This window comes from Aythya fuligula, chromosome Z (assembly GCF_009819795.1).
Source record: "Aythya fuligula isolate bAytFul2 chromosome Z, bAytFul2.pri, whole genome shotgun sequence".
Classification (NCBI taxonomy): domain Eukaryota; kingdom Metazoa; phylum Chordata; class Aves; order Anseriformes; family Anatidae; genus Aythya; species Aythya fuligula.
This window is the reverse complement of record NC_045593.1, coordinates 59,950,568-59,976,054: the sequence shown is the minus strand read 5'-3', so window position 1 is coordinate 59,976,054 and position 25,487 is coordinate 59,950,568. Positions and strand designations below refer to the sequence as shown.

The window sequence follows — 25,487 nt, the reverse complement described above, 5'->3', positions numbered from 1 at the left end:
GCTCCAGCAGGGTCACCTAGACAAGGTTGCTCAGGACCACGTCCAGATGGCTTTTGAAGATCTCCAAAACTCCAACCTCTTTGGGCAACCTGTTCCAGTGCTCTGCTACCTACACAGTGAAGAAGCAAATCCTGATGCTTAGAATTACTTAGGATGATTGTTAAAATGCTGGAACACTGGCACATATTTTTGATACATGTTGTCAGTGAGCTCCAAACTTGTCTGTGTTTCTTTATGGTTGTCTCAATATTGGGTCATGTTCAAGGCTCACTAGCCAGTGGCAAACTGGTGTGGTTATGAATTATTATGTTAGTGAGACTTCCCTCTCCGAGCACTGTGAATTTTGTAAAGCCCCAGTATATTTTTATTTTATTTTATTTTATTTTATTTTATTTTATTTTATTTTATTTTATTTTATTTTATTTTATTTTATTTTATTTTATTTTATTTTATTTTATTTTATTTTATTTTATTTTTTATTTTATTTTATTTTTATTGTATTGTGTTGTATTTTTTGTTAAATCTAGAATGTAGACTTAAACTAAGTAGCATTCCAGGCTCCAGTAGATTGTAAACAGAAAACTCCATTATATCAGTTATTTCCAGAGAACCTTGTGTCTGTAGGTTAGAACTATCATACCCATTTTATAGATGGAGTATTGAGATTCTGACATCCAAATCTGTGTTGGAGCTGAAACAGTGGCACTACTGAGGAACCAGCAAAGATATTATGACCTTTTATTTTAACTGGTTACTCTTCAATGCCAGAAATAAAATTTCTACTGTTCCCATGTACAAGACCAGTCTTGGCCACTGTTGAGCATTTGACATTTTAGCAGATTCCTTATTCCAAGTCTTGTCAGATTCTCCAGCAAAATATGGTATGAAATAAGATACATTGCCAGTTCTATCCAAGAGTGCAACTAGATTAGCTTTAAGTGGCAATTTATAACCTTCTCTGGTTTGAAACAGAATTTGATTGCTTTCTCAACAGGTAATAAAACTAGATTCGTCTCTTGGTCCAAGTCTAAGGATGAATTTTCCATCCTAGACTGAATAATTTGACCCTCAGAACAATCAGCAGAATAGAGCAGGTTCATAATTCGCAGATAAGTCAGGAGAAGATGTATAAAAGAACAGTTCAAGCAGATGTTCTCTGACACTATTTACCAGGCAGTGTCCTAAAAGCCAAGCAATTCCTGATCTAAACGTGATCAGAGACATGTAGGGATGACGGGGCTGCAGCGCATTGGAACTTGGGTTTTTGTGAATATATCCCTTCTGATACTTAAATGTTATGAAGCTTCATGGGCTGTGGGTCTGTATGGATCAGCAGATTTTGATGTCACCTGAGCAGTACTTAAAGAATCTTAGTGGCATCTCAGTGCTCATGTTCAGCACCTGGTTAAGACTTTGAATTTATTTACAGGTTACTCTGGTCAGAGAAGGAAGATCTCAGTCTTCTACACTGTTCACACCACTGAGCATTTTGGCTTATCTCACTTCAGTAGCTTTCATACTATAATAAGTTGTAGGCATACAGCTTACAGTATCCAATAAGCCCTGTTCTTCTAAATATACATGAAATAAACCTGATTATCTAGACAATGTTTTTGTGACGTATTTTTAAATGTGCCGTTCCTTGTACCTTTTTGCACTCTGTCAATTTACAGCTAAAAATGTAAATACTCACTGTAAAAAATTTTAGACCTATTAACCTGTCCTTGTTTTACTCACTATTTTAACTTTTATTGACAAAGTGACTGTTAGGGTTTGTAGGAAAACATGATAGTGAATCAGGGACTGAAGTATTGAGCTGATAGTTTCATACTTTTGAAATAATAACACTACTTGTTTTATAGCATATTTACCATGCATTGAGTTATTTTCTACATGGTCTAATTCCTACGGAAAAAAAATATATTTTTTTTCACCTAGTGTAATTTACTATAGGGCAGCCCTGACATATCATCCCTCCAGTGGCAGGACATATTGAGCCTTTGATTGCTTCCAGCTGCATGCTGTACCCTTTGTTGTGGTTTTCATGTAGATTTTCTCTTATTTTTTAGGGGTGTGGTGCATAAAAAATTGTACTCACTGGAATTTGCTTTCAAATAAGATAATTTTTATGAAAAGCTGAAAATATAATCACATTTTCCTACTGTAAAGGAAATAGATGCAAAATTATATCTGACCTATTTATATTGCTGAAACACCCTGAGACCAAAGGGACTAATATCATGCTTTATAGTGTGACAAATGATGTTAAGGTTGGGATTCCCTTGGCAGTACCAGAGGAAGTTGTGGAGAAAGATGCGGCTGCAGAAATATTCAGAGAAGGCTTGAGGTAGAATGGCTCCATAACCTGCCCAGTGCATGTGTGCTTTCTATCCTCTTTTGAATCAACTAAGCCAAATAAATTCTACATTAAAACAAACAAACAACAATGACAACAAAAGCAACCAACCAAAGGAAAAAACAAACAAACAAAGCAAACCAAAAAAACAACAGAAACAACAAAACCAACCAATCACTCACACAAACAGCAAAAATAAGAACAAAAAGCCATGCACAGAAAAAAATCTAACTGTGTGGTTACCTAATGACATTATTACATTTGTTAATTAGAAATTTATAACTTGGTGATTTTGTCAGTTTTATGTTCATTTACATTTCATCGCTGAGGTTATAAAAAAAGCTTCCAAAAAAAAGTTTGGCCTATAGCAGTACTCCTGAGACAACTGAACCTTCTGGTCTGCTCATCTCTTAAGTAGAAAAGAAGTAGTACCTAGAATGGTCTACAGAATAATTTTTCTGAGCTTGAAAAAGTAAACAGAACAGAAATTTGAGAGAAAAATATGGCTCTAATTTCCACTGGAATTTCCACATCATCCTTCCTCGGAATGAATGGAAATCTTTGTGGAATTTCAAAGTTGCTTGTGTATAGCAACCGAACATTTGTTAGATTAATTAATTTCTCTTTAAAGTAAGTCTGGCAAAGGACTGGCAAAGTGTGACTGCCACTTTGCTATTATTGCCGATTGATGTCATAATTAGTAAATTGCCAAAACCTCAGGATCTGGACTCACTGTGACCCACACAGGATAACTACAATTGTACACGAGAGTGGTGTGAAATGAGAATTACTATTCAAAAGAGATTGTAAGTATGTAGGTTGGAAGAAAATAAGAGGAGTGAAATTAAAGTTCTTGTGAGGAAGATATCTTGACTTAAAATTTTGATCACCACAAAGAGCAAGCTAAAACATACAAATTAGGAAATATCTGTATGTTTACTTGGGAGTTTAATGTATACTGATTATTCTCTTGAATTTTCAGTACAATACACTACTTCTTACTATTGACTCTTCTGGGAAGATTTGTTCTCTGCATTATGCTTTTTGCAAGACATAAAACTGTTATTTTTTCAGGATAATAGAAATAGTTCTTCTCGATGTGATGAAAGCAATAGCTCATAAGAAAAGAGTCCATGCTTTTGAGGGAAAACTGAAAGATGAACATGAAAAAATCATTCTTGCGTATCTTCATTGTTGTCATATGCACTGGAACAATACAACAGATTTGTTACACAATATGGATAAACATTTGTATAGATATAGACAGATAGATATAGAAGAAGATATAGATATATGAGATTAAACAAACAAACAAAAACAAGCAAACAAACAAAAAAACCCACAAAACTATTAAACACATTAAGCATTTGTGTTCTTTTGGGATACCCTTTGAGATTTGATGTAGGAAGGCTGGAAGTACAGACCAGAGAATCAATCACACTGCATAATACACAGGTATTATTTTCTGAAAAGTTTCAACCATCATATTTGTTCTGTACATAATAAACAGGAGATAAATTAAAAAAAATAAATAAATAAATCAAGAGGTAATGGCTACTTTGAGCTAGACAAATTGTTTATAGGATATTCTCTCTATTCGCTCAGCATGCATTAGGTTTGAAAATACTTTTATAATGCAAATAGTCATGCTTATAAGTTCATACTTCACAGCTCAGAATTTTTACTTCCATGTATGATTCTGCCAGCTCAATGATTTGCTAGAATTTTGACAAAAATATATTTATTTATCCTGGCTTAGAATGTGGTATAAAAAAAAAAAAAAAAAAAAAAAAAGTGACTTCAGAATGCTTTATTTTATATGGCTGAGTTATTAGTTATTAGACTTCAATTTGAAAATATAAACATGAAACAGATTTAATGTTTTGCTTTGATTTGGTTTTTGTTTATGACTTTTTTTTTTCCTCTGTTCACAATAGAATAGAAAGTTGGAAGGGACCTACAAAGCTCATCTGGTCCAAATTCTTATGACGAGTTGTGTACCTCAGGGGTCTGACTTGGGACATACCCCACAGACCGCAGGACTGTGGTGGTTTTACTCATGTGGGCAGCCAAGCTCCACCACAGCCGCTTTCTTCTCAAAGGGGAAGAGGGGGGGAAATATGATGCAAAAGGCTCAAGGTTTGAGGTAAGGACAGGGAGATGCTCAACAATTATTGTGACAGGCAAAACAGATTCAGAGTAGGGAGACTGTAAAAATTATTGTCCATTACTAACAAGCTAGAGAAGTGAGAAACAAAGGAAAGAAAACAAAAGCACCTTCCTCCCCATCTGCCCTCTTCCACCTCCTCCCCCTGAGCAGTGCAGGGGAATGGGGGAACGAGGGTTATGGTCAGTCTATAGAGCTCCTTCTCTGCCGCTCCTGCTCGGTCACTCTTGTCCCCTGTGCTGTGGGGTCCCTCCCACGGGATACAGTCCTTGATGAACTGATCCGGCATGGGCTTCCCACAGGCAGCAGCTCTTCAGGAACTGCCCCAGGAACTGGTCCATCCCATGGGGTCCATCCATCCATCCTGCAGGAGCAAACTGCTCCAGCATGGGTCCCCCACGGGTGGGCGGCAGCTCCCCCCAGACTCCCTGCTCCTGCGTGGGCTCCTCTCCAGGGGCTGCAGCTCCGGCCCGGGGCCTGCTCCTGCGGGGGCTCTCCATGGGCCGCAGCCTCCTCCAGGCCACATCCACCTGCTCCACCGGGGGCTCCTCCACCCATGGGGGGGCTGCAGTGTGGACATCTGCTCCATGTGGGACCCATGGGCTGCAGGGGTACAGCCTGCTCCACCAGGGGCCTCTCCCTGCACAGCCCACAGGGGAACTGCTGCTGCCTGCCTGCAGCAGCTCCTGTCCGTTCTGCACTGACCTTGGCACCTGTAAGGCTGTTTGTTACCCTTCTCTCTCACCCAGCTGCTGTCTCCCAGCTTTTTTTTTTTTTTTTTTTCTTCCCATATCTTATATATGCTCTCACACAGGTGCAAACGACATCACTTATTGGCTCGGCTCTGGCCAGTGGTGGGCCCATATCTAACATGGGGCAGCTTCTAGATTATTCTTGCAGAAGCCACCCCTATGGCCCTCTGCTACCAAAACCTTGCCATGTAAACCTACTACACTGATACTGTCTAATATCTTTATCGATGACATAGGCAGTGGGATTGAGTGCATTCTAAGCAAATTTGCAGATGACACTGACCTGAGGGGTGCAGATGATACAACAGAAGGAAGGGATACCATCCAAAGGGACCTGCACATGCTGGAGAAGTGGGCCCATGTGAACCTGATGAAGTTCAACAAGTCTAAGTGCAGGGTGCTGCACCTGGGTCAGGGAAATCCCAGACAAGAGAACAAACTGGAATTCATTGCGAACAGCCCTGCAGAGAAGGACTTGAGGGTTCTGGTGGGCAAAAAGCTTGACATGAGCCAGCGGTATTTGCTTGCAGCCACTGCATCCTAGGCATCCTTGACCATCTCCTGGTAAAGAAGTTTTTCCTAATATCCAGTCTGAACCCAGAAAATTGTAGAGAGCGATGAGGTTGCCGCTTGGCCGACTTTGCTCTTTACCTTAGATAAAAGGTAATCTTACTGTAGTTATGGATATTTATATTCTTAGTTAATTATTTCTGTATTCGCCATTTTAGTGGAAGCTTTTATCTCTGGAATTTTATTAGAATGTCAGTGCTTAAGAAGAAATATTTTGCAGTTTGCTCTAACAGTTTCTGATTGGACTGAAGCCTCCAGTATTTTTGATTTTATACCTGGTATGAATACTAAAACTCTTAAGAAATTAAAATGCTGAGAGTAAAATTTATTTACTGATTTAAATATGAAACAGATTTTACTTTTGATGAATTGAAAGTATGTTTTAAAATGCATGTTTTCTTTTCACTTACAAAATAAAATATAGAATGTAACTTAAGTCATGTTTCTATTATCACAGTACTAGATGAAAAATAGATTACAGTGTTAGAAAAGTTACTGAAAAATAAACAAAGTGTATATTTCTTCCACCATATATCATATCCTAGATCAGGAATTACACCTATGCTCTGTGGAAGTCATGGAGAGATATCAGTCAACTGTAGAAAATACAAAGACTATTCTTCTGAGCCATTGTAAAAATGGGAGAAGAGGGATAATATTACCAGGAGCAGAAGGTCCCTGACATTTCTGTTATATTAGCACTTTCAAAATACGCACAAGTAATAAATGGAATTTAAAAAATTCAGGGCTCAAATCCAGAACAGAGAGGAAATCTGGTTTTGAATTTGGCAAGGTTACTTCTCATGTCAAGTGAGACATCATATACACTGAGCAATACTACAACTGTAGAGAGCAATCCTAGGTTTCTTTGGTAGCGAAGCAGAAGGGGTTCTTACATTGGGCTTTTGCCTCTGTGTCAAAAAAAAAAAAAAAAAAAAAAAAAAAGCTCACTTAAATGTATCTTTCTCTCAATGGTTTTGCAAGGTTTCCCTGAAACTGAATATGCTCTGTTTTAGGGAGGAAAAGGAGGAGAGAGAGGCTTTGGTCTCTGCATGCATAAATATTGTATGTTTAATGTAAGATACTTAAATAATTGTGAGTATGCTTTCTGCTAAAAAGGTAGGTCTTGCATATGGTGAGTCAGTGGTGTAACAATTACCCAAGTATATAACACACTATAACTATCAGTGATTTTTTCTCTACAGTGTTTTGAATAGGCTTCAGTTTTCAAAATATTCTTGGGGATTGCTCTGCTGTTGGTGGAGGTGAAGATGTTAGCTGAGAAATATTTAGTACATATAAATTAGATTTAGTTATGAGCTAGATGCCTAGCTACAAAATACTGAAATGATTCTAGCACTCTGAGCACAGAATCAATTAGGTTTAGGAAACCTTTTTTAGGGGAAGCTTATATTCCTAGAGACAATTCAGTGGGGGATCCATGGATCAGAGCTGGCATGGAGGGTGAGACTAAAATAGAGAATTGAAGATAGGCACTAGATAGCGCTGATGTTACAGGAACTTGCCCCATATGCATTAATAGATAATTTCACAGTCCTACATCTTGATTTGGGTTATATCTCTGTCTGCCTCTTAGCAATCTTTGTTATTCTGGGAGGAAATTTTCCATACATGTCCTGGTAAATTTATAGTATTCCTGTAGTGGATTTTGGAGATTTTTTTTTTTTTTTTTTTTTTTTTTTTTTTTTGTGTGTGTAGTATTGATAAAGTCCGTAAGGCTATAAAAAGATTTGTCAGAACTTCAGGAAATAGTTTCTAACTATAACTATACCACAAATGTTTTTAACTTCCATGTTGTTACATATGAAGAAGCTTATATGGTAATATTCTGCAGAATATGCATATGAACTTTGGCAAAACGATTTATTATTATTATTATTATTATTATTATTATTATTATTATTATTATTATTATTATTATTATTATTATTATTATTAATTATCTTTTTAATGCCTAACCATAGAATGCACAGAGTGCAATTTGTAGTATCTTACTGGTATTCACAGTATTTCTGGCAAATACTATGTAAGGTATCTCCTGCCGTTCCAAAAGCAGCAAAGTGTTTCAGCAGACAAGACTGTCTTTCTCTAGTGGCTGATACAGATTAGACATTCGCAAGTCTCTTCATATCTTTCAACTAAGCAGTTAATCAAGAAAAGCTGATATTGCTAGTTAAGATGATGTTAAAGCCAGTCTTTGAAAGCTTTCCAGGTGGAAAGGGAGCTCTTTCCACACAAAAAGGTTGTAAATTTTCACAGAGCATATGGTTTCTTCCTTTAAATATTCAGTGTGAAAACAACAGGAAGTTTTATCCTTTGGCTGTCTGACATGTTCATATGTAAATGTTATCATAATAAAAACTCCTTGAGATTTCTACATTGTTTTTTGTTGCTTTTGTCTTGTATGAATACATACATATATTACATTTTTATTTTCCTCCTTCCACATACAAATGAGGACACTGTAGTAGTTACAAATAAGTCATACTTAGAAAACCACTTAATAGGTGTTGATTATTAACAATTAAGCATTTGATTGTTACTCAGCAGCAATATGGGACTCAGTTGGTTTAATCCTTTATTGTGTAGTTATTGTTTGAAAAATCAATAAAATGTTGGTATGAAAAGGCTGTAATAGTAAAGAAAATCTGACAGATATTGTACACTATATAACTGTAGGCTGAGAAACAATGTAGCAGTGCTGATTATCTGATTTATAATGAAAGATAGCTTGTGGAGTTAATCTTATGTCTATGAAAGAAGAGATTAGTAAAACAACTCAATTGTTTCAAGTGTTGATTATGCGTTTCATTTTGACAAAAAGGGCCTACACTAAGGGAGTCATGATTCAGCTCTGGCATTTTACCTGAAAAGGAAAATGTAACATAGAGAACAATCGAGCAATTTTGCTCCTTTGTAGAGGAGAAATGGACAAGTCAGCATTGAGATGAACGCAGCTGCTTTTTTTCTTTTTCTTTTTTTTTTTTTTTTTTTTTTCAACAACAGCATTACAGATGTGACAGATGATCTTTAAAGGATAAATGTGATTTGCACTGAAGTTAAAATATATAAACTAATTTATACCTAAAGATCTTTTTATTTTTATTTTTATTTTCTTAGATAAATACTCCAGTAATGAATATTGTACATTTACAGTGTGTAATTGTAAGAGCAATACTAGCATTGTCTTTTGTAAGCACAAATTCAAGTTCTCCTTTGGTCACCATGGAGAGCTTCTTTGTAGTAGTACAAAGCAACTCTATTATGCGAAATACAGGGAATGAAAATAGGACAAGATACAAGCTCCATAGCAGAGTCCAGATTGTATTAAGCAGTTTATTTATGGGTCTTTCTGCTGCTGCTATTTCATGTGCCATCAAATCTATATATCTTACTCCTACTGATCAATATACTATGTGGATATTGATGAATTTGAATATTCCAGTAATATGCAGGAAAACTTATTTAAGCAATGAAAATATATCACTGATCAGGGAGATAATTTACTGCAAACTTTTCTCTGCACAGTGTATTTTCTTTTCATTGAGCTGGTCATCTCCTGCTTGTGCCTGGGTGATTATAGGAGACATATTAACCTCAGATGTGCTCTAGCAAATGAGCATGCATGGGGTAGAATAGAATCTACTGTGATGCTATGAACACACAGAAAAGTAGAGGGAATTCCAAACCGGCAATTTTTATGCCACTGAACCTCAGATTTTTTCCTCAGGGTGCTATGTCCTGCGTTATTCCTCTGTATGGATACCATGTTCAAATTGGCTTCACATTGTAACAAATCCGTCTTTGTTCCTTTAGTATTTTCTTTTCAGAAATGGAAGAATTTCTAGCATGCATGAAGCCTTTGAAATGACAAGTTGGTATAAGACACACAGTTATTAAAAAAGTTGCTAGGTAAACATGATTTTAATATTTCAAAGTATTACATTTGGTTCTAGCTTGTATACTGATAAAGGGCATCAGAAACCTGCCTATTTTCACATTCTTGCAATATTATCCTACTTTTCTGCTGCGCAGTGGTAAAAACTGCAATGTGTATCTGTGTACAGTATCTTCCTCATATATAAATAAAAGTTTCACCTTTTGTGCCTTTTGTTTGCTTGTTTGGCATAATAATCACTTCATAATGCCCCCAAATCTAATTAGCCTTTACATATGAGGGAAAAAATCAGAGCGAGATGTACCAATGGGGTTTGTCTTATTTTTTCTGATAGGAACCCCCAGTTTGATGGTCTAATAACAGCTGTAGAAAGGAATATTCTTTGAAAATCTTATGCTATAGGCAATTTTATGTAAATTGAGGCTCAGTTTGAGATATGAAGTGAATTGATCTCTCTCCTAACTAGTAACAGTGTTTTATGTAGGAGTTTCACTTATCTGGGGAGAAATAAAAGTGTTGTGGTAGCAGCATTTACCCATGCAGCTGAAGGTTGTGTTAGCACTTTTATTTTTAAAAGTATCTAGCATAGCTATAAAATAAAATAAAAAAAAATCTTCAGGAAAACTTCTGTTGTTCAGAATTAGAATTAAATATGGTGATGTATGGGTTAAATATGGTGGTGAAGGGTGAGGGTGGGAGCAAAAAGGAGGAAAGCACTGAGGAAAAATCAAGTTTTCCTCCAGTCATTTTAAAAAATCATTTGATAGCGAAAAAAGTGTTATAATTAAAAGAAAAATAACAAAAAGGTGTCTATTTATAGATTTTTTTTCTGCATAGGTTTCTGGAAAACAACGATTTCACTCTAATTAATGAACACACACGATAGCTGATTTCTGAAGGCTACCTTTATCCTTAAGAAGGGGCTATCTTTGGTGTTGCAATTGTTGATGCAGCGATCAAATATAAGGTTATATTTATGAAAAGAGGCAATAGATTTGGATAGAAGTTCCAACAAAAGTTTATAAGGCATGAAGGTAAGAGAGTGGAAAAATAAAATGTAAACATTAGTTGAAAAAGAATAAAAAAAAAATGAAAAACAACCTTAATCTTTGTTGCAAAGAAAAATGAAAACAGCATGAAATAGTGAGTGATAGCCAGGGAATTTAATGGGAACTTAAAGGAAAGCAGACAAATATCCAGGTATGATAAAAACACATATAGAAAAAAAAACAAACACATAAAATACAGTGAAAAGAAAAAGAAAAGAAAAGCATATTTGAAAGACAGAAAGACAATAAAGACCACATAGTGTTTTAATTTTAATACTTTAGAAAACATACAAGTTGTAACAGTTATTGCTAGACTAAAAAATACACTGATTAGTCTATTTTCACAGCCTGGATTTGAGACCTGGAAAAATGATTAGAAACTTTTGAGCTTTTCTCATTCCAAGATCCTAGTAGACAGATTTCAGTTTCTGAAGCTCTCCTTGTGCAGCACTAGCCACTTGAACATAGTATTAGAAAATTGGTAGATATTTGGAAGAGTTACAAGCCTAGCTCTCAATCTCCCCTTTAGAAAATCTAAACTCCTTGTTTCCGTATCTGCGTTACAGAGACCCTGCAACCCCTGTTACTAAAACCTCTACTAAAATTAATATAGGTGCTGCTTGTAAAAAACGAGTTGAGACAGAGCACACTTCAGGATCAGAGGATGGTGAGGCATAATAGGTTAAGGTGTGTGGTGGTTTCACCCTGATGAGCAGAAAAACTCTTCCACAACTTCTCTCTTACTCCCTCTCCTGTCTTTGAAGAGGGGGAGAAGAAATTATGATAGGAAAGAAAAGGGCTCTTGGGTTGAGATAAGGATAATTTAATTGAGGGCAAAGGAAGGAGAAAAATAAAGAGCAAAGGGTGTGCAGGAGCAAAGAGAGGGAACACAATTATTTACTTCTGATCAACAAGCAAAGTTCAACCACATGTATTAAGCAGGGCTGAAATACATGTAGCGGTTGCTCAGGAGGACAGAATTTTTCGTAATGAGAGGCCCCACTTCTCACTGCTTTCTTACTTTTTACTGCTAAGCATGATATCATACATATGGAATATCCCTTTGGTTGGTATAGGTCAGCTGCCCTGCTGGTGTCCCCTCCCCATGAATTGACTACCCCCAGCCTACTGGCTTTGGGGGTTTGGAGGGAGTCTTGATGCTGTGCCAGTACTGCTCAGCAATAGACAAAACATTGGTGTGATATCAAGGCTGTTTTTGCTTGTTTACAAGTACCAAGCACAGTGCAATATGGGCTGTTAATGGTGATATTTAACACCATCCCAGCCAGACATAGTACAAGGTGCATTCAAATAATATCAGTGAAACATCACATTTAAAAGATACAAAATATAAACAACAACAGCAACAGAGACTTCTAAAGAAAAGATCAGACAGAACTTCAAAAAAAGAAATGGTTTATCAGATCAATATCATGAAACTACATTACACATCAAAGGCTAAGTTGAGGAAATATTACAGTAAAACTATGTTATTGTAGAAAGCTTTTATTTTATTTTATTTTATTTTATTTTATTTTATTTTATTTTATTTTATTTTATTTTATTTTATTTTATTTTATTTTATTTTATTTTATTTTATTTTATTTATTTTATTTTATTTTACAAAATGTAGTACAGCAGATACCAAAGAACATAAAATGATACCGTAATATGGTATTTACCTTTCAGTGGGAATAAAATCTTGTAACATTCAAATAATTTTATTTTCCTGAAAAAATGAGTGACGTTTCTAAATACTAGTGTGAAGTATGAAAAGATGTCATTAAATATACTTGATATTTTTCAGGTTATTTACTGGGTTCAGTCAGATCATTCTCTCTACTATGAGCTTCAAAGTCTCATTTAATCAGTTACAGTACCATCTGTGTGATCATAATATTTATTCTGGTAGGGCTTAGTCGTCATGTATGGTGTTAAATAGTGTACAAAGTGATAGTTCAGTAGTGAACTTTGTAGAGCCAAGGTATTTAAATTGTGAACTACCCACTCCCATTACAATTAAATATTCAATTTTCAGACTGTCATGCAATGGTTTCTTTAAACAAAATTTCCAGTCTCTTTTTACTTTCCATGATTTAAACATATGCCCATCATGTATACATAGATTCAGGTACAATTGTGCAGACTAGGAGTGTAGGCCTTGAAATAGCACCAGTTTTCAAAGGGTTTTATTTATCGTTATCATACTCAATCTTTCTCCTGCAAAATTTAATGCATGAAAATAATTTTGAGACCAAAGTGAAAGCAAATAGATACAACAGATGAAATTATTCACATAATTAAGGGTTTGAGGAGGAAAGCTAAGTAGAAGGCTATTATTTGTTCCAAGTATAATTCTTACTTTCGTACTTCAAATCCCTTGCTTTGAATTGAAAAGCCTATTTATCTCGTTGTAATTAAATAATTAATAATGTAGTCATGATTGGAGGAAGGGTTCTGATTTCAAGACAAGTATATAATCTGAAATTTTAAGATACTGAGGACATTGCATGGTAAATGGAAAAAGTATTAGCTTTTCAGCTCATCAGTTATATCTGAAGAACCTGACAACATACAGTAGAAATGTTATATGTTCCCCTTCCACCAAAATTAAGAGGAAGCTTTTAGGCATGCTAGGCTGAGCAGAAGATGAAGTTAAAAAGGATATATGGAGTAAAATATTATATTTCTCTATATATAACAGTAACAGAATGTTTAGCATAGGGTTTCATTTTGAACATTCAACAAGGACATGCAACTAAACCAAGTAACTAAAAGTTTTGGTAAGACTCTGAGCAAAGCTGATTTTTGTGTTGAATATTTGTTTGTATTCAAGACAGATGAGAAAGACTGGTTTCATTATCTTTGCAGACAAAATTGGTTCTTCTCTTTGAGAAACTTGAAAACATGCTTTGGATAATTCAGACAAATAAGTAAGTAAAAAGAAAGCAGTTCGTTTTATCACATCTCTTTAAATCAGTACTATTTCTCAGGCCTTTTTTTTTTTTTTCTTTTTTTCTTTTTTTCTTTTTTTTTTTTTTTTTTTCCCCCACTGGTATTAGTAATGCATGCAGCCTGCTGTGGCCGGAATGGTAGTTTCATAAAACAGGGTAGTGGTAATGATGTCTGTGAACCCCATGGAGATAGCTCGAAATTTGTGACAGTTGCTTAATGAAATTAGGACTTTCTTTTTGCTTGGAAATCTTTTTATTTCACTAATTGGACTGTATTTTATGTTGATGTAATACATGGTTAATACTTACATCTGTGCTGTGTCATTTTTAGTTTCAATCTCTATGTTCTTGATCTGTATATTTACTGGGAGCCATTACCCTTTTTGGTAGTGTTATATATTTTCACTGGCTAAAATGGCTCTTGGAAGTTAAAATAATTAAGTATTCTATCATATTGACAACAAATCTTACCTGATAAAAATCTGAGCATTAACTAAAAGGTAGAGTTTGTTCTACAGGAAAGGTTGCTACGTGTCAATGAGTACCACAAATGGTTTTACGAGGAGCTAATTGTTCCATTTGTCTTAACTGAAATAATTAGAAGATCTGGTCAGTGAGCCTGCCCACTGTGCAGTATCTTTGTGTCCACTGCAAGCTTCAGTGTAACAAGAAATGAAATTTGCAGCTGATCTTCATCCCACAAATAAAGTCAGTGCATCCAGATTTGGAAAATGACAGCAGTAATATTCCCCTAGTAAAGCTGGAGCTTAGCCCTGTTATACTTATTAAAAAGCCTATTCATACAAATTAAATCCATTCCATATCCTGGCCTCTGATGACAGCTCCATTTTTTTTCTTGTCTGGTTTGAATTACCTCAAGTCTGTACCCAGAAAGAATTTATCCCTTTCAAGAGACTTCTCCAAGCCTATAATAAATTCACATGGGTCGTCCCATCAATGTAGTGAATTTGCATTATTATTTCATTATGAGAAAGAAAGAAAGAGGATTAGATCTTTTGCAGCATTGGCAGTGCCTAATTCAACCTGAACACATGATTAAAGCTGGCATTTATGACTTTAACTGTCAAAGAAAACTAATTGTAAACTGAGAGCTGTGGATAATTATGGCCTTTGTTATTAAACCGTTTTTCTCCTGTTTATCACAGGACAAACTACAGACAATACTACTGTTTGCATTTAGTTCTCTGGTTACCTGGAGCCCATTTATGCAAATGAAAATTGATCTAGATTCTCAAATTGATGTCTCTATGCAAAAGTAGTTTCAATCATGTTGTAAAATACATGAAAAAAACGTGACACTTCTGTAGCAATATCCATGACATTGCATTTCATATTGTCTCCATTTTAAGTACCTTTTGTTTTTAGCATATCTATTTTTTTTTCACATGAATACTACTGAAGAATTAAGTTACTTGAACTACCTACTCACGAGAAATATTTTCCTTTGTCTTTTATAATCATTTTTATGTTGCAGGTATAGATTAGTTGTGTCCTAGAACTGTATGCACCATATTTTTTAAAAAAATATTTATTAAAACAAGGAAGGACCTGAGACTCTGAAATAAAAGTTGTGATAGTAATTTTTATTTTTATTTTTATTATTTATTTATTTATTTATTTATTTTCACCTTGGAATGCATTCCAGATAGGAGAGATAAGACATGTTGAAAAAAGGAAATTCTGGATGTTGAAAGTTATACCAGCTACAATATTCAAGATTTTCCTGAGCTAGATTTAGCCGAAAATCTGAGTATACACTGAATATTTGAAAAAAAATATAAGAACTGAAAAGTGGACGTGATTAAAAAATATAATATTTATGAGAAGTCTTGTTGGCTATAATTATTTATCATATGTCACAATAAAAAAGGTATGGCTAACTAACAGCTGAGATGCAGAAAGAAATGTCAGTACACAATAATGCCAACGAATTGTCAAAGAATACAGGAAAGAGGACAATTATTACTGGTTTATAAGAGTTGGCTTCATTAGTGACCTCTAACATGAGTCCAGGATGCAAACCCTGGAATTTCCATCTCTAGTTACTGGAGCTGCAAGTGTAGTTGTCACTGTTTGCTGTATTCTCTACCCCATAAATATCTGCTGGGTACTGTGGGACAGGAGACTTGCTAAATGGATTTTTGGTGTGACAATTTAATGTAATATTCACAATTCTCAGGGGAAAAATAGTGCCAAGGGGCTTAGTAGGACTGATAATGTGACAAAAACAATAATTTGGGGTGCAATAATTAGGAAATCTTACAGAGTTTTATTAGCCAATGAAATAAAAAGTAGTAGATGGCAACAGGCAAAATAGAACAAATATGGAAATACAAAAATACCTTTAGGAAGTTGTGGTGGTTTTATTTTGCTAGGCAGCTGAAGTCCACCACAACCTCTCTCTTACTTTCCCTTCTCAGAAGAGGAGGGAAAGAAGAAAAGGAAAGAAATAACTCACAGGTTGTGATAAGGATAATTTCATTAAAGGAAAAAATAATTATTAAGGAAAAAAAATATTAATTAAAGAATTTCACTAAACAGAAAAAAGGGAAAGGGGAAAAGGGAAAAAAAAAAAACAAAAAAAAAAAAAAACAGCAAACAACAAAGCAAAGGCTGTGTGGAAATAAATTACTCTCTACTTCCCACAAACGAGCGATGCTTGACCATGTCCTTGAAGCATTGCCTCAACACATGTGGCCGTTGTTTGGGAGGACAGACATTTTCACAATGAGAGACCACCCCTTCCACCTTTTATTCTATATTCTATCATATGATATGGAATATCCCTTTGGTTGGTTTAGGTCAGCTGCCACGGTGATGCTCCTTCCTCACCTCTTGCCGACCTGTAGCCTGCTGGCTCTGGGGCTCTGAAGGGAGTCCTGATGCGGTGCCAGTATTGCTCAGACACAACACTGGTGTGATAGCAGTGCTATTCTAGCTCCAAGTGCAGAGCATAGCACTGTATGGGCTGCTGCAGGGAATGTTAACTCCATCCCAGCTAGACTTAGTAAACTACAGCATGATCAGCATGATATTGAAGTACAATGCATTGTGACTCAGATCTTAACATATTTTTTTTGAACATAATGACAATTTTTTTCCTTTTTTTTTTTTTTTTTTTTTTTTTTTTTTTTTTTTTTTTTCCAATCTGGATTTTTCTGTTTTTCAAAGCTTATTTGTGTATTAAGACCACCTTTCTGAAGAAATCAGTTTTAAGTCTAACAAAACTATGGAAAAACAAACAAATAAACAAAAACCACAAAACCAATAGACTCCCCAGAATACAAATAAATGCGTTTATCTCCTCAACAAAATAAGGTATGATTCATCCATTCCTCTGGAAAAATTTACACTGCAGTTTCAACAATGGAAAAAGATACCTTTTAATACTTTTGTATGGTAACAAAATCAAGAGAAAGCCAATTTTAACACACTTTGAGAACATAAATTCAGATGTGTTGAATTAGAAATGTTCATGATGTGAGCTGGTTTATATTCAATCCAGACTTTATTTTCGCTTAGTTTTACTTAAAAGTTCAGATTGGTGTGGACCTTTTTGCTGTCTCCATCTCACTGCAAGCACAATTTAGGCTATAACACCACTAATCTGTGTTTGCCTGATGCTATCTCTTTCTTGTGAAATGGTGTGTGCTATTTCTAGTTAGGTGGGATGACAACTGAATCTGTTTAGATGTCAAACTAGTTGTCAGCAATCCCAGACCAGTTTTTATGTTTTTAAATGACTATGACACCTAGACCAATTAAATTAATCCAATTTAAACCAGGTACCCATTTGCATCCATAACACAAGCTGAAGTCAAACCTGCAGGTTTTGACAGACAAATGTTGTACAAACAGACTGTTTGTCCAGAAAAAGTAGTAGTTTCAGCAGTAATTTAGGAAAGGTATGTCATTCATTACTGAAGTGGTACACATTTTTACTCTGTATGAAGGGAAATTACTTCTGAGATCAAGGAATAAGAATACAATAAGACCTAATAGGATCAACAGAATAGGACCTAAATGCTTAAGGGATGTTATGTAGATTAAGAAGTAACTGTATTGAAACAACAGTGCTGGTCCAGATAATACAGCAGTAAAAACCTGGATAAATACCAGTAAATTGGTAAATTACCAGTATACTGGTAAATATAATGATAAAGGTATTGAATTGTAAAGCAATCTGTAATAATGAATGTTACAAAAGGGGTTGTTTACTGTGTGTTTTTCTGGCCTAGATGGAACAAATTTATTATAACAAATACCCAAGAATTAATTTGGACATACAGTTTTTCTAGGTTGCCTAGTTTCTGATTACCACTTTCTGAAATTTAGACTTCTGTATCATATTCCCAAAAGATCATCCAAAGGCAATAATTATTCTTGGAAGGCTGAGATTCCTTCTCCACAGCAGAAGCAGCTTCAGTTACTACTATTCTTTATCAATTTGTCACTCCTTCTTCATCCTTGTTCATCACCTCTCAGGATGTGACAGATATTTCCACTTTGTCCACTTTTCCAGTCCCTCTTGCCTCACATTCCAGCTTCTGTATTACTTTTGTTCTTGTGTTAAATAGTACCTCATTCAGCAAAATGACTGGTGGGGAAATGGTGGTTTCAGAGACTAAATTACAAATCAGTTGTGTTTGGAGATGAAAATTTCAGTGACCAAATGTTACTGGAGTCAAGTTGCATGCTCAGCAAGGACTACACACAGCCCAGTTATTGGTTCAAACTACGTGTGTATTCCTAAAGGTATCATGAACCTGTTGAAGATCAATTTGTAGCTATGAGAAATAAAGATAGGTGATTTTTTTTCTTGCAAAATAATGACAGTATAAAATCTGCAGAACCATGTGCCCAGGGGCTATATAAATTAATCTAAAAGCTAAACATGTTTTAATGATTTGGAGTTCAATAATAATTATTTAGGCTATACTGTTGAGGATGTATAAGTTGGGGACTAACCTCTTGGAGGAAAAAGGGAAAAAGGGATCTTTTCATAGGGAAAAGGGATCTGGGGATCCTGTTGGACAGCAGGATGACCATGAGCCAGCACTGTGCCCTTGTGGCCAAGAAGGCCAACAGCATCGTGGGGTGTATTAGAAGGACTGTGCTTAGTAGGTCAAGAGACGTTCTCCTCCTCTGCCCTGCCCTAGTGAGACCGCATCTGGAATATTGAGTCCAGTTCTGGGCCCCTCAGTTCAAGAAGGACAAGGAATTGCTTGAGAGAGTCCAGCGTAGAGCCATGAGGATGATTAAGGGAGTGGAACATCTCCCTTATGAGGGAAGGCTGAGGGAGCTGGGTCTCTTTAGCTTGGAGAAGAGGAGACTGAGGGGTGACCTTATTGATGTTTATAAATAGGTAAAGGGGGAGTGTCAAGAGGATGGAGCCAGGCTCTTCTCAGTGACATCCAATGATAAGACAAGCAGCAGTGGGTGCAAGCTGGAACATAGGACATTCTGCTTAAATATGAGAAGAAACTGCTTAAATATGAGAAACTGCTTAAATATGAGAAGAAACTCTGCTCTTGTGAAACCCCACCTGGAGCTCTGGAGCTTGCAGCACCAAAAAGATGAGGACCTTTTATTGCAGGTCTAAAGGAAAGCCATAAAGATTATAAGAGGGCTGGAAAACTTCTGCTTTGAAGACTGAGAGTTATCATTGTTTTGCCTGGAGAAGAGAAAGCTCTGGGGATAATGGACTTTCAAAACTTAAAGGAGGCCTGTAACTAGGACAGAGAAAGACTTTTTACTGGGACTGGTAGTGACAGGACAAGGGACAATGGTTTTAATCTAAAAGGGATATAATCTAATCTTATATCCCTTTAGGTTGGATATAAGGGAGAAATATTTCCACAGCGATGATGGTGAGGCACTAGAACAAGTTCCCCTGAGAAGCTGTGGTTGCCCCATCCACTTTGGACTGCTCAGAGATGAGTTGGCTGGGGATTTGAACAACCTGATCTAGTGAAAGATGTCTCGGCCCATGGCAGGAGGGTTGGATTAGCTGATCTTTAAGGCTCCATTTCAACCCAAACTTTTCTATGGTTCTAAGTGTTCCCTTCTTGTAAATAATAAAGATGGAGTAATATGTTTGCTACATTTTGTCTTACAAAGAAAGGCTGCAAGAATTAGCGATGTTTAGCCTGAAGAAGAGAAGGCTCCGGGGAGACCTCATTGCAGCCTTTAATTTCTTATAAAAAAGATATAGAGCAAATTTTTCTCAGGAAGCTTGAAATTTCTGTCATTATGATTTCCTTTATATAAACTTTGTTTAAATATTTCCCTGTGTTTTTTGTTTGTTTGTTTGTTTGTTTTGGTGGCATAGCCAGCAGAAACTTAGATTGGGGAAGAAGCATAGAATATTAAAATATTAAAAGGAACCAGATGTTTAAAGTATAGGTAAGATAATATTGGCTTTACCTGTAAATGGAGACTACTAACAAATATACCAACAAAACTAACAGACATGAACATAATAAATTCTTAAGGCAGTGTTTGTCATAAGGAGAGGAAAGATGAAGAATGAAGCAAAGGTCAAAAAGAAACATTTATTTTTCATAAACTGTAATGTCTAGCAGATATAGACGTGCCGTGCAATTGAGATATCACCTGTAATTATAGAAAAAATGAAGAAGACCTTAAAGAATGAAGGGGAATGTATAGAGGAGAATTCTAGAAAATACAATAGAACATTAGCAAATAGAAAAAATAATCTTAAAGAAACAAAGAAAAGTGAAGTAAGATTAAAATCTTTGAATACATGAGAAATGGTAAAGAAATGTGAGTACAATGCCTTTGAGAGGCAACCTTGCAAAGACCTAAAATATGGCAAATCTCTAAACTTCACTCTTTAATTAAGAAAAAAGGTAAGATAAAAATGAAGAAGGGAAGTTGGCTTTAATTAGAAATGTCCATTTGCCAGAAATAGATAACTCTTAACAAATACACAAATAGTCTTGACTACTTTAAAGATAATTGAAAATTCAACAAAACAGAAAAACAGTCCTGGACTTTGGAATGAAGTTTGGTGACTTCCACAGTCTCTAAAGACATGTGAAAGAAATATATTAGTAACAACAGAAAGAATCAAGGGACTTGAAATTGATAGAAAGAATATTGGCTGAGGTGAAAAGTAGGGCCACAGGGATAATTAGCAGGATAGATTTGCTCACTCTGTAGATCAGTGACCTGCAGGAAAGAAAAGGACTTTTTAGCCAGACCTAGTTTATAAAGAAAGTTGAAATTATGTATTACAACGATTCACACAAATTGTAAATGAATAGTTTTTCATTTCACCACTAACAGAATACTTTTTTTTTTTTTTTTTTTAAACAAAGAATTTTATAAACAAAGTATTTCCTAGCAGTGATACATTAAAAATTCTATCAATAAAAAGTCTGGAAGAGATCTGTTGAACAGAAAACTGCAAAATTATTGGTGTAAGACTTTGAAATATTCAAGAATATAAGTTGTAAATAATTGTTATAGTATGACATAAAGAAAGTTTAAGAACGTACTTTGGATTGCAGAAATGGTAATACCATAAAAAAAGACAGCATAAATCTGAGAGGAGAACAATACATCTAAGGACAAACAGAGAATCTAGAAATTTAGGTCATATAAGGGTCATCAAAAAATCAATTGCAAGGGAAGAGTTGAGGTGTGACAAGCTAAAAATGAATATACAGTCTTTGTTGATACAAAGATAAAACTTGAAAAGCATAGGAAGCAGGAGCAAGCATAAACAGACATGACTAATTAAGTGAGATGTTTTGTTCAAACAAACAGTTTGCAAATTTGGCAGTAATAATTAGATTTCAGAGATCTGTTAGATCTCAAAATTCAGGAAGAAATCAACATTCATGCATGTAATGACAATATCAAGAATTATTGTAACAAGATGACTATTCTATTTAATTAAGGAGATGGAATTCAATGTTTTAGAGCTTAATTTTTACTTCTTAGAAACTGGTTTAAAGTTGAAACCTTTCAACATCTATGTACTAGGTGATTCATATACTATGTTTCATCTGCTATCTGAGTGTTATCTCACTTCTGATTTAGTAAGATAACACCTATGATTCAAAGCCACTTTTAGTCAGGGGAAGGGCTCCCACTGACTGCCCTAGCATATGCATGTATGTCTGTTTATACAAATATAGAGAAAGGAATAAGATGGCCATAGTACTTTCTGACATCCTTCTGTCCTCAAGATAGAACATCCTAAGACAATTTCAAGTGTTGCAGTGAGAACATTATTTGCCAAGAGAAATGGCAAATTGTACGTAAACTATATGTAAACTATATTCTGAACAGCTTTCCAACAATAAATACTTTTTCCTTTTTCTTCCTTTTTTTTTTTTTCTCTGTTTTGTGTTACTTCTTCTTTTCTTTTATCTTTCTCTCTCTCTCTTTTTTTTTTTTTTTTTTTTTTTAGCCCGTTTGAACTATGTCACAGATCCCTTTGTGATATATACATCATATATTTAAAGATTTTTCATTTCTATTTCTGGCTGGGAAGTCCTTTCTTCAACTACTTTGCCAGAAACCACAGTGTCTCCAGGAAATCAGACACTGATGGTTTCATTCTGAGGTAACAGATTGTTGTAAAACTACTTTAGCTGGTTTAAAGGATTTAGTTTTTTTCCTGGAGAATATACCTCAGTGCTTTGTAGTGCCAATCTGGTAATTGAAGCCTCTTAAATGAACTTTCTTGCCCTGTATGCATGTACCAAGAGTATGCCTGATGAAAAAGAACTAGTAACACCAATAATAAACATTCTTATCCACATTTTTCCATAAACCACTAAATACAGGTTTTCTTAACTCCAGTGGAACATATTAAGGGTGTGTCAGCATAACAAAATGAGATTCAGATCTCAATTTATCTAGAAGATAAAAACTTTAAAAGCTGTCATCACAAGTGACTATAAAAAAGCAAAAAAAGTGCTAATGCTTCAGAGGTATGTAGAGTTCTACTGTAAATTACAGGGGAATTTTCACATTAATATATATATATATATATATCATACAGAATTATTTAAATGACAAAACAGAAGGACTTTTGATCTTATCGAGGCATTTACATTCCTGCTATGAAATTGTTTAAGTATGGCATTGGAATTTTATATTTCCTAAAATAGAGACAACTCAGTGAAAACCAGTGAGTACCTTAGTGACTGAGAATTTAGTTTGATTTAAAAATTGTCTGAGTTCTATCTCATTGCCTGACACATGCAAGAGTAGCATGAACTCATTCCCTAGAGAGAAGACCAGGGATGTCAAAACAACCATATTGACAACAGCTTTTTAAGCCATTTTCTGATTCTTGTGCTCTGTAGGTGTTTGTGATGGATGCCCAGTGGCTGTGTACAGCATATTACACAGCAGTGCTTACCTTCATGGGATTTATGAGCTAATGTAGCTTTTTTGTTGTCTGCAAAAGGCATCTAATTTTTCAGCTCATAAAACGTCTGCTATGAAATCTGATAAGAACCAAAACCAAGTTTCAGGGGAGTTTTAGTTCATTACTGATAATTATTGCTTTACTTTAAAGACAGGATGATTAGACTTTCAGCAAAACATACAAAACCAGTCTCAAACAGCCAAGAATACATTAAAATAAAAAGGAAAATGAAGTGGGAGACTTACTTCCAAATTCAAAGTAGACTTAACAGTGCAGAATTGGAGATAGTTTCTACCAGTTCATTGCATAGCTACCCTTTATAAATCATCACTATTTAGCAGGGCTTGACATAGCTTGTCACATTCTGTACCACTAATGAATATAATGTATAAACCTTAGTGCAAAACTCGCAGGGTTGCCTATAATACACTGTGGAACTGAAAAGAATATGAGATTATAATTTGTTGCGAGGACATTTGTTGTCAACGGAAGGAAGACAAATGCACTCAATATGAGTGATCAGCAAGCTCTCTCCCCGCCAGGCCGACCCCTGCGGCACCCAACTGGGCAGGAGGCGAGCTCGGAACCGGGTGGGAGGTGAGCAGCGAGCACCCTGGCACAGGACGGAGCCCCCCGGGTGAGCCCCTGCCCCATCAGTAGTTGCAGCTGCCCTGCAGGTAGGTGTCGTCCAGGAACTCGGAGTAGCAGTCCAGAGAGCAGAAGTAGAAGACGATGGGCACTTCGGTGCCTCCCATGTTGTCCACCAGGATCACGGTGTGAGCGACGTGGTGCAGGTTCATGGTCACCGTGATCTGGATGAAGCTGCTCAGGCAGGCGCCACTGCACTGGCACGTCTTGGCCACCTCCAGGTCTTCGCAGAGGTGAGAGGGGAGGAGGTGGCAACCGTAAGGGAGTCTGTAATTTATGGTAGCTCTCGCGGCACACTCTAATAAAGTCAATGGTATTTTCAGCTGTATGTTGGGAACAAGAGGGTTAGGCTGCTCAAAAGGGTTCCCAAAGAGATCCAGGCTCTCAAGACAGAGCTTCCTAAAATCACTGGGCAAGAAAGGAAGTTTGTTTCGAGCTGCCGACAGAAAGCGCAGATGATCTAACTGGCCGATCTTGAATGGCAACCTTATCAGCTCATTGTCATCCAGCTTCAAATTAACAAGTTCTCGCAGCTGGCAGAACTGAATGGGCAGTGCTTTAATTTTGTTTTGGCTGAGGTCCAAGCACTGGAGAGACTTCTGAAGGGTGGAGGTGCACAGGGCACTGCTGAAGGTCTCCAGGTGATTGTCATGCAGGTTGAGCTCCTGAAGGAAGACCAGGTCACCGATGGTGGCTGGCAGCTGCTTAATGTGGTTATGGCTGAGGTCGAGTTTTCGGAGCTTCTTCAAGCAGAGCACCCGTGTGTCGATCCGAGCGAGTTTGCAGTACGAGGCCTGGAGATGCTCGAGGGAATAAGGGAAGTGCATAATCTGACTCTACTGGTGTCTGTCGTGCTTTCGGCTGTGCTTCCTGCAACATATGGCGCCCGAACAGGGACAGACCTGAACAGGATCTGGACACTGCTGGCGGTGAACCTGGGCCATGGCTGGACGGAATAAGGGAGGAGCATGATCTGACTCTATTGGTGTCTGTCGTGCTTTCGGCCGTGCTTCCTGCAACAATAATTAACTATTTGTCTTCAGATATTTTGATATTTTGTAATACTGAGTTCCTAATTCTTTCTTAAAACCAAACAAAAACCACATACACACACAAAAACCACCACCACCACCAAAAAAACACCAAACAAACAAAGAAACAAAATAAAACACAGACAAACAAAAATGGTTGAGGAATTTTAGAGAGCAAACCTCAAATTAAAAGCAAGATATTTAATTTACATTCTCTGAAGGGATATTACACTGATTTACTTCAGTCACTGCAACCTGTCAGTGGGTTGTCAGCACTTGGGTATCAGACCTGAAATTCTCACTGAAGAGCAATGGCCAGCCTTTATGAATCGCAGAGCATCTTTGGGGTGCAGCTGGTAAAGCATCCATGGGCTACTCAGGCTCTGTTTTCTGTGCCAGCCTGCCTTTCTGAAGCAGGAACAGAAGATAACATCACTGTCTGCTGCTACAGAATGCAGAAAAGTACATTTCAGTAGAAAGGTATTTTAATAATTTTGTCGAAGTGGCACAGATCACTGTTTGTAAGTTTACATCAAAAAGAAATGGTTGTCATGCTCTGACATAGTTTACAAACATGACAATCTTTCTCTCTCTCTTTTTTTTTTCTT

At 36.2% G+C, this 25,487-nt stretch overlaps 1 protein-coding gene across 1 annotated transcript; it reads right to left on the bottom strand.

The window, feature by feature from the left end:
- Positions 1-23,853: 23,853 nt before the first annotated feature.
- LOC116500957 (leucine-rich repeat protein 1-like) lies at positions 23,854-24,675 on the bottom strand. The gene has a single exon (XM_032206315.1). It carries the CDS (start codon positions 24,673-24,675, stop codon positions 23,854-23,856), a length of 822 nt encoding a protein of 273 aa, XP_032062206.1.
- Between the last annotated feature and the right edge of the window lie 812 nt (positions 24,676-25,487).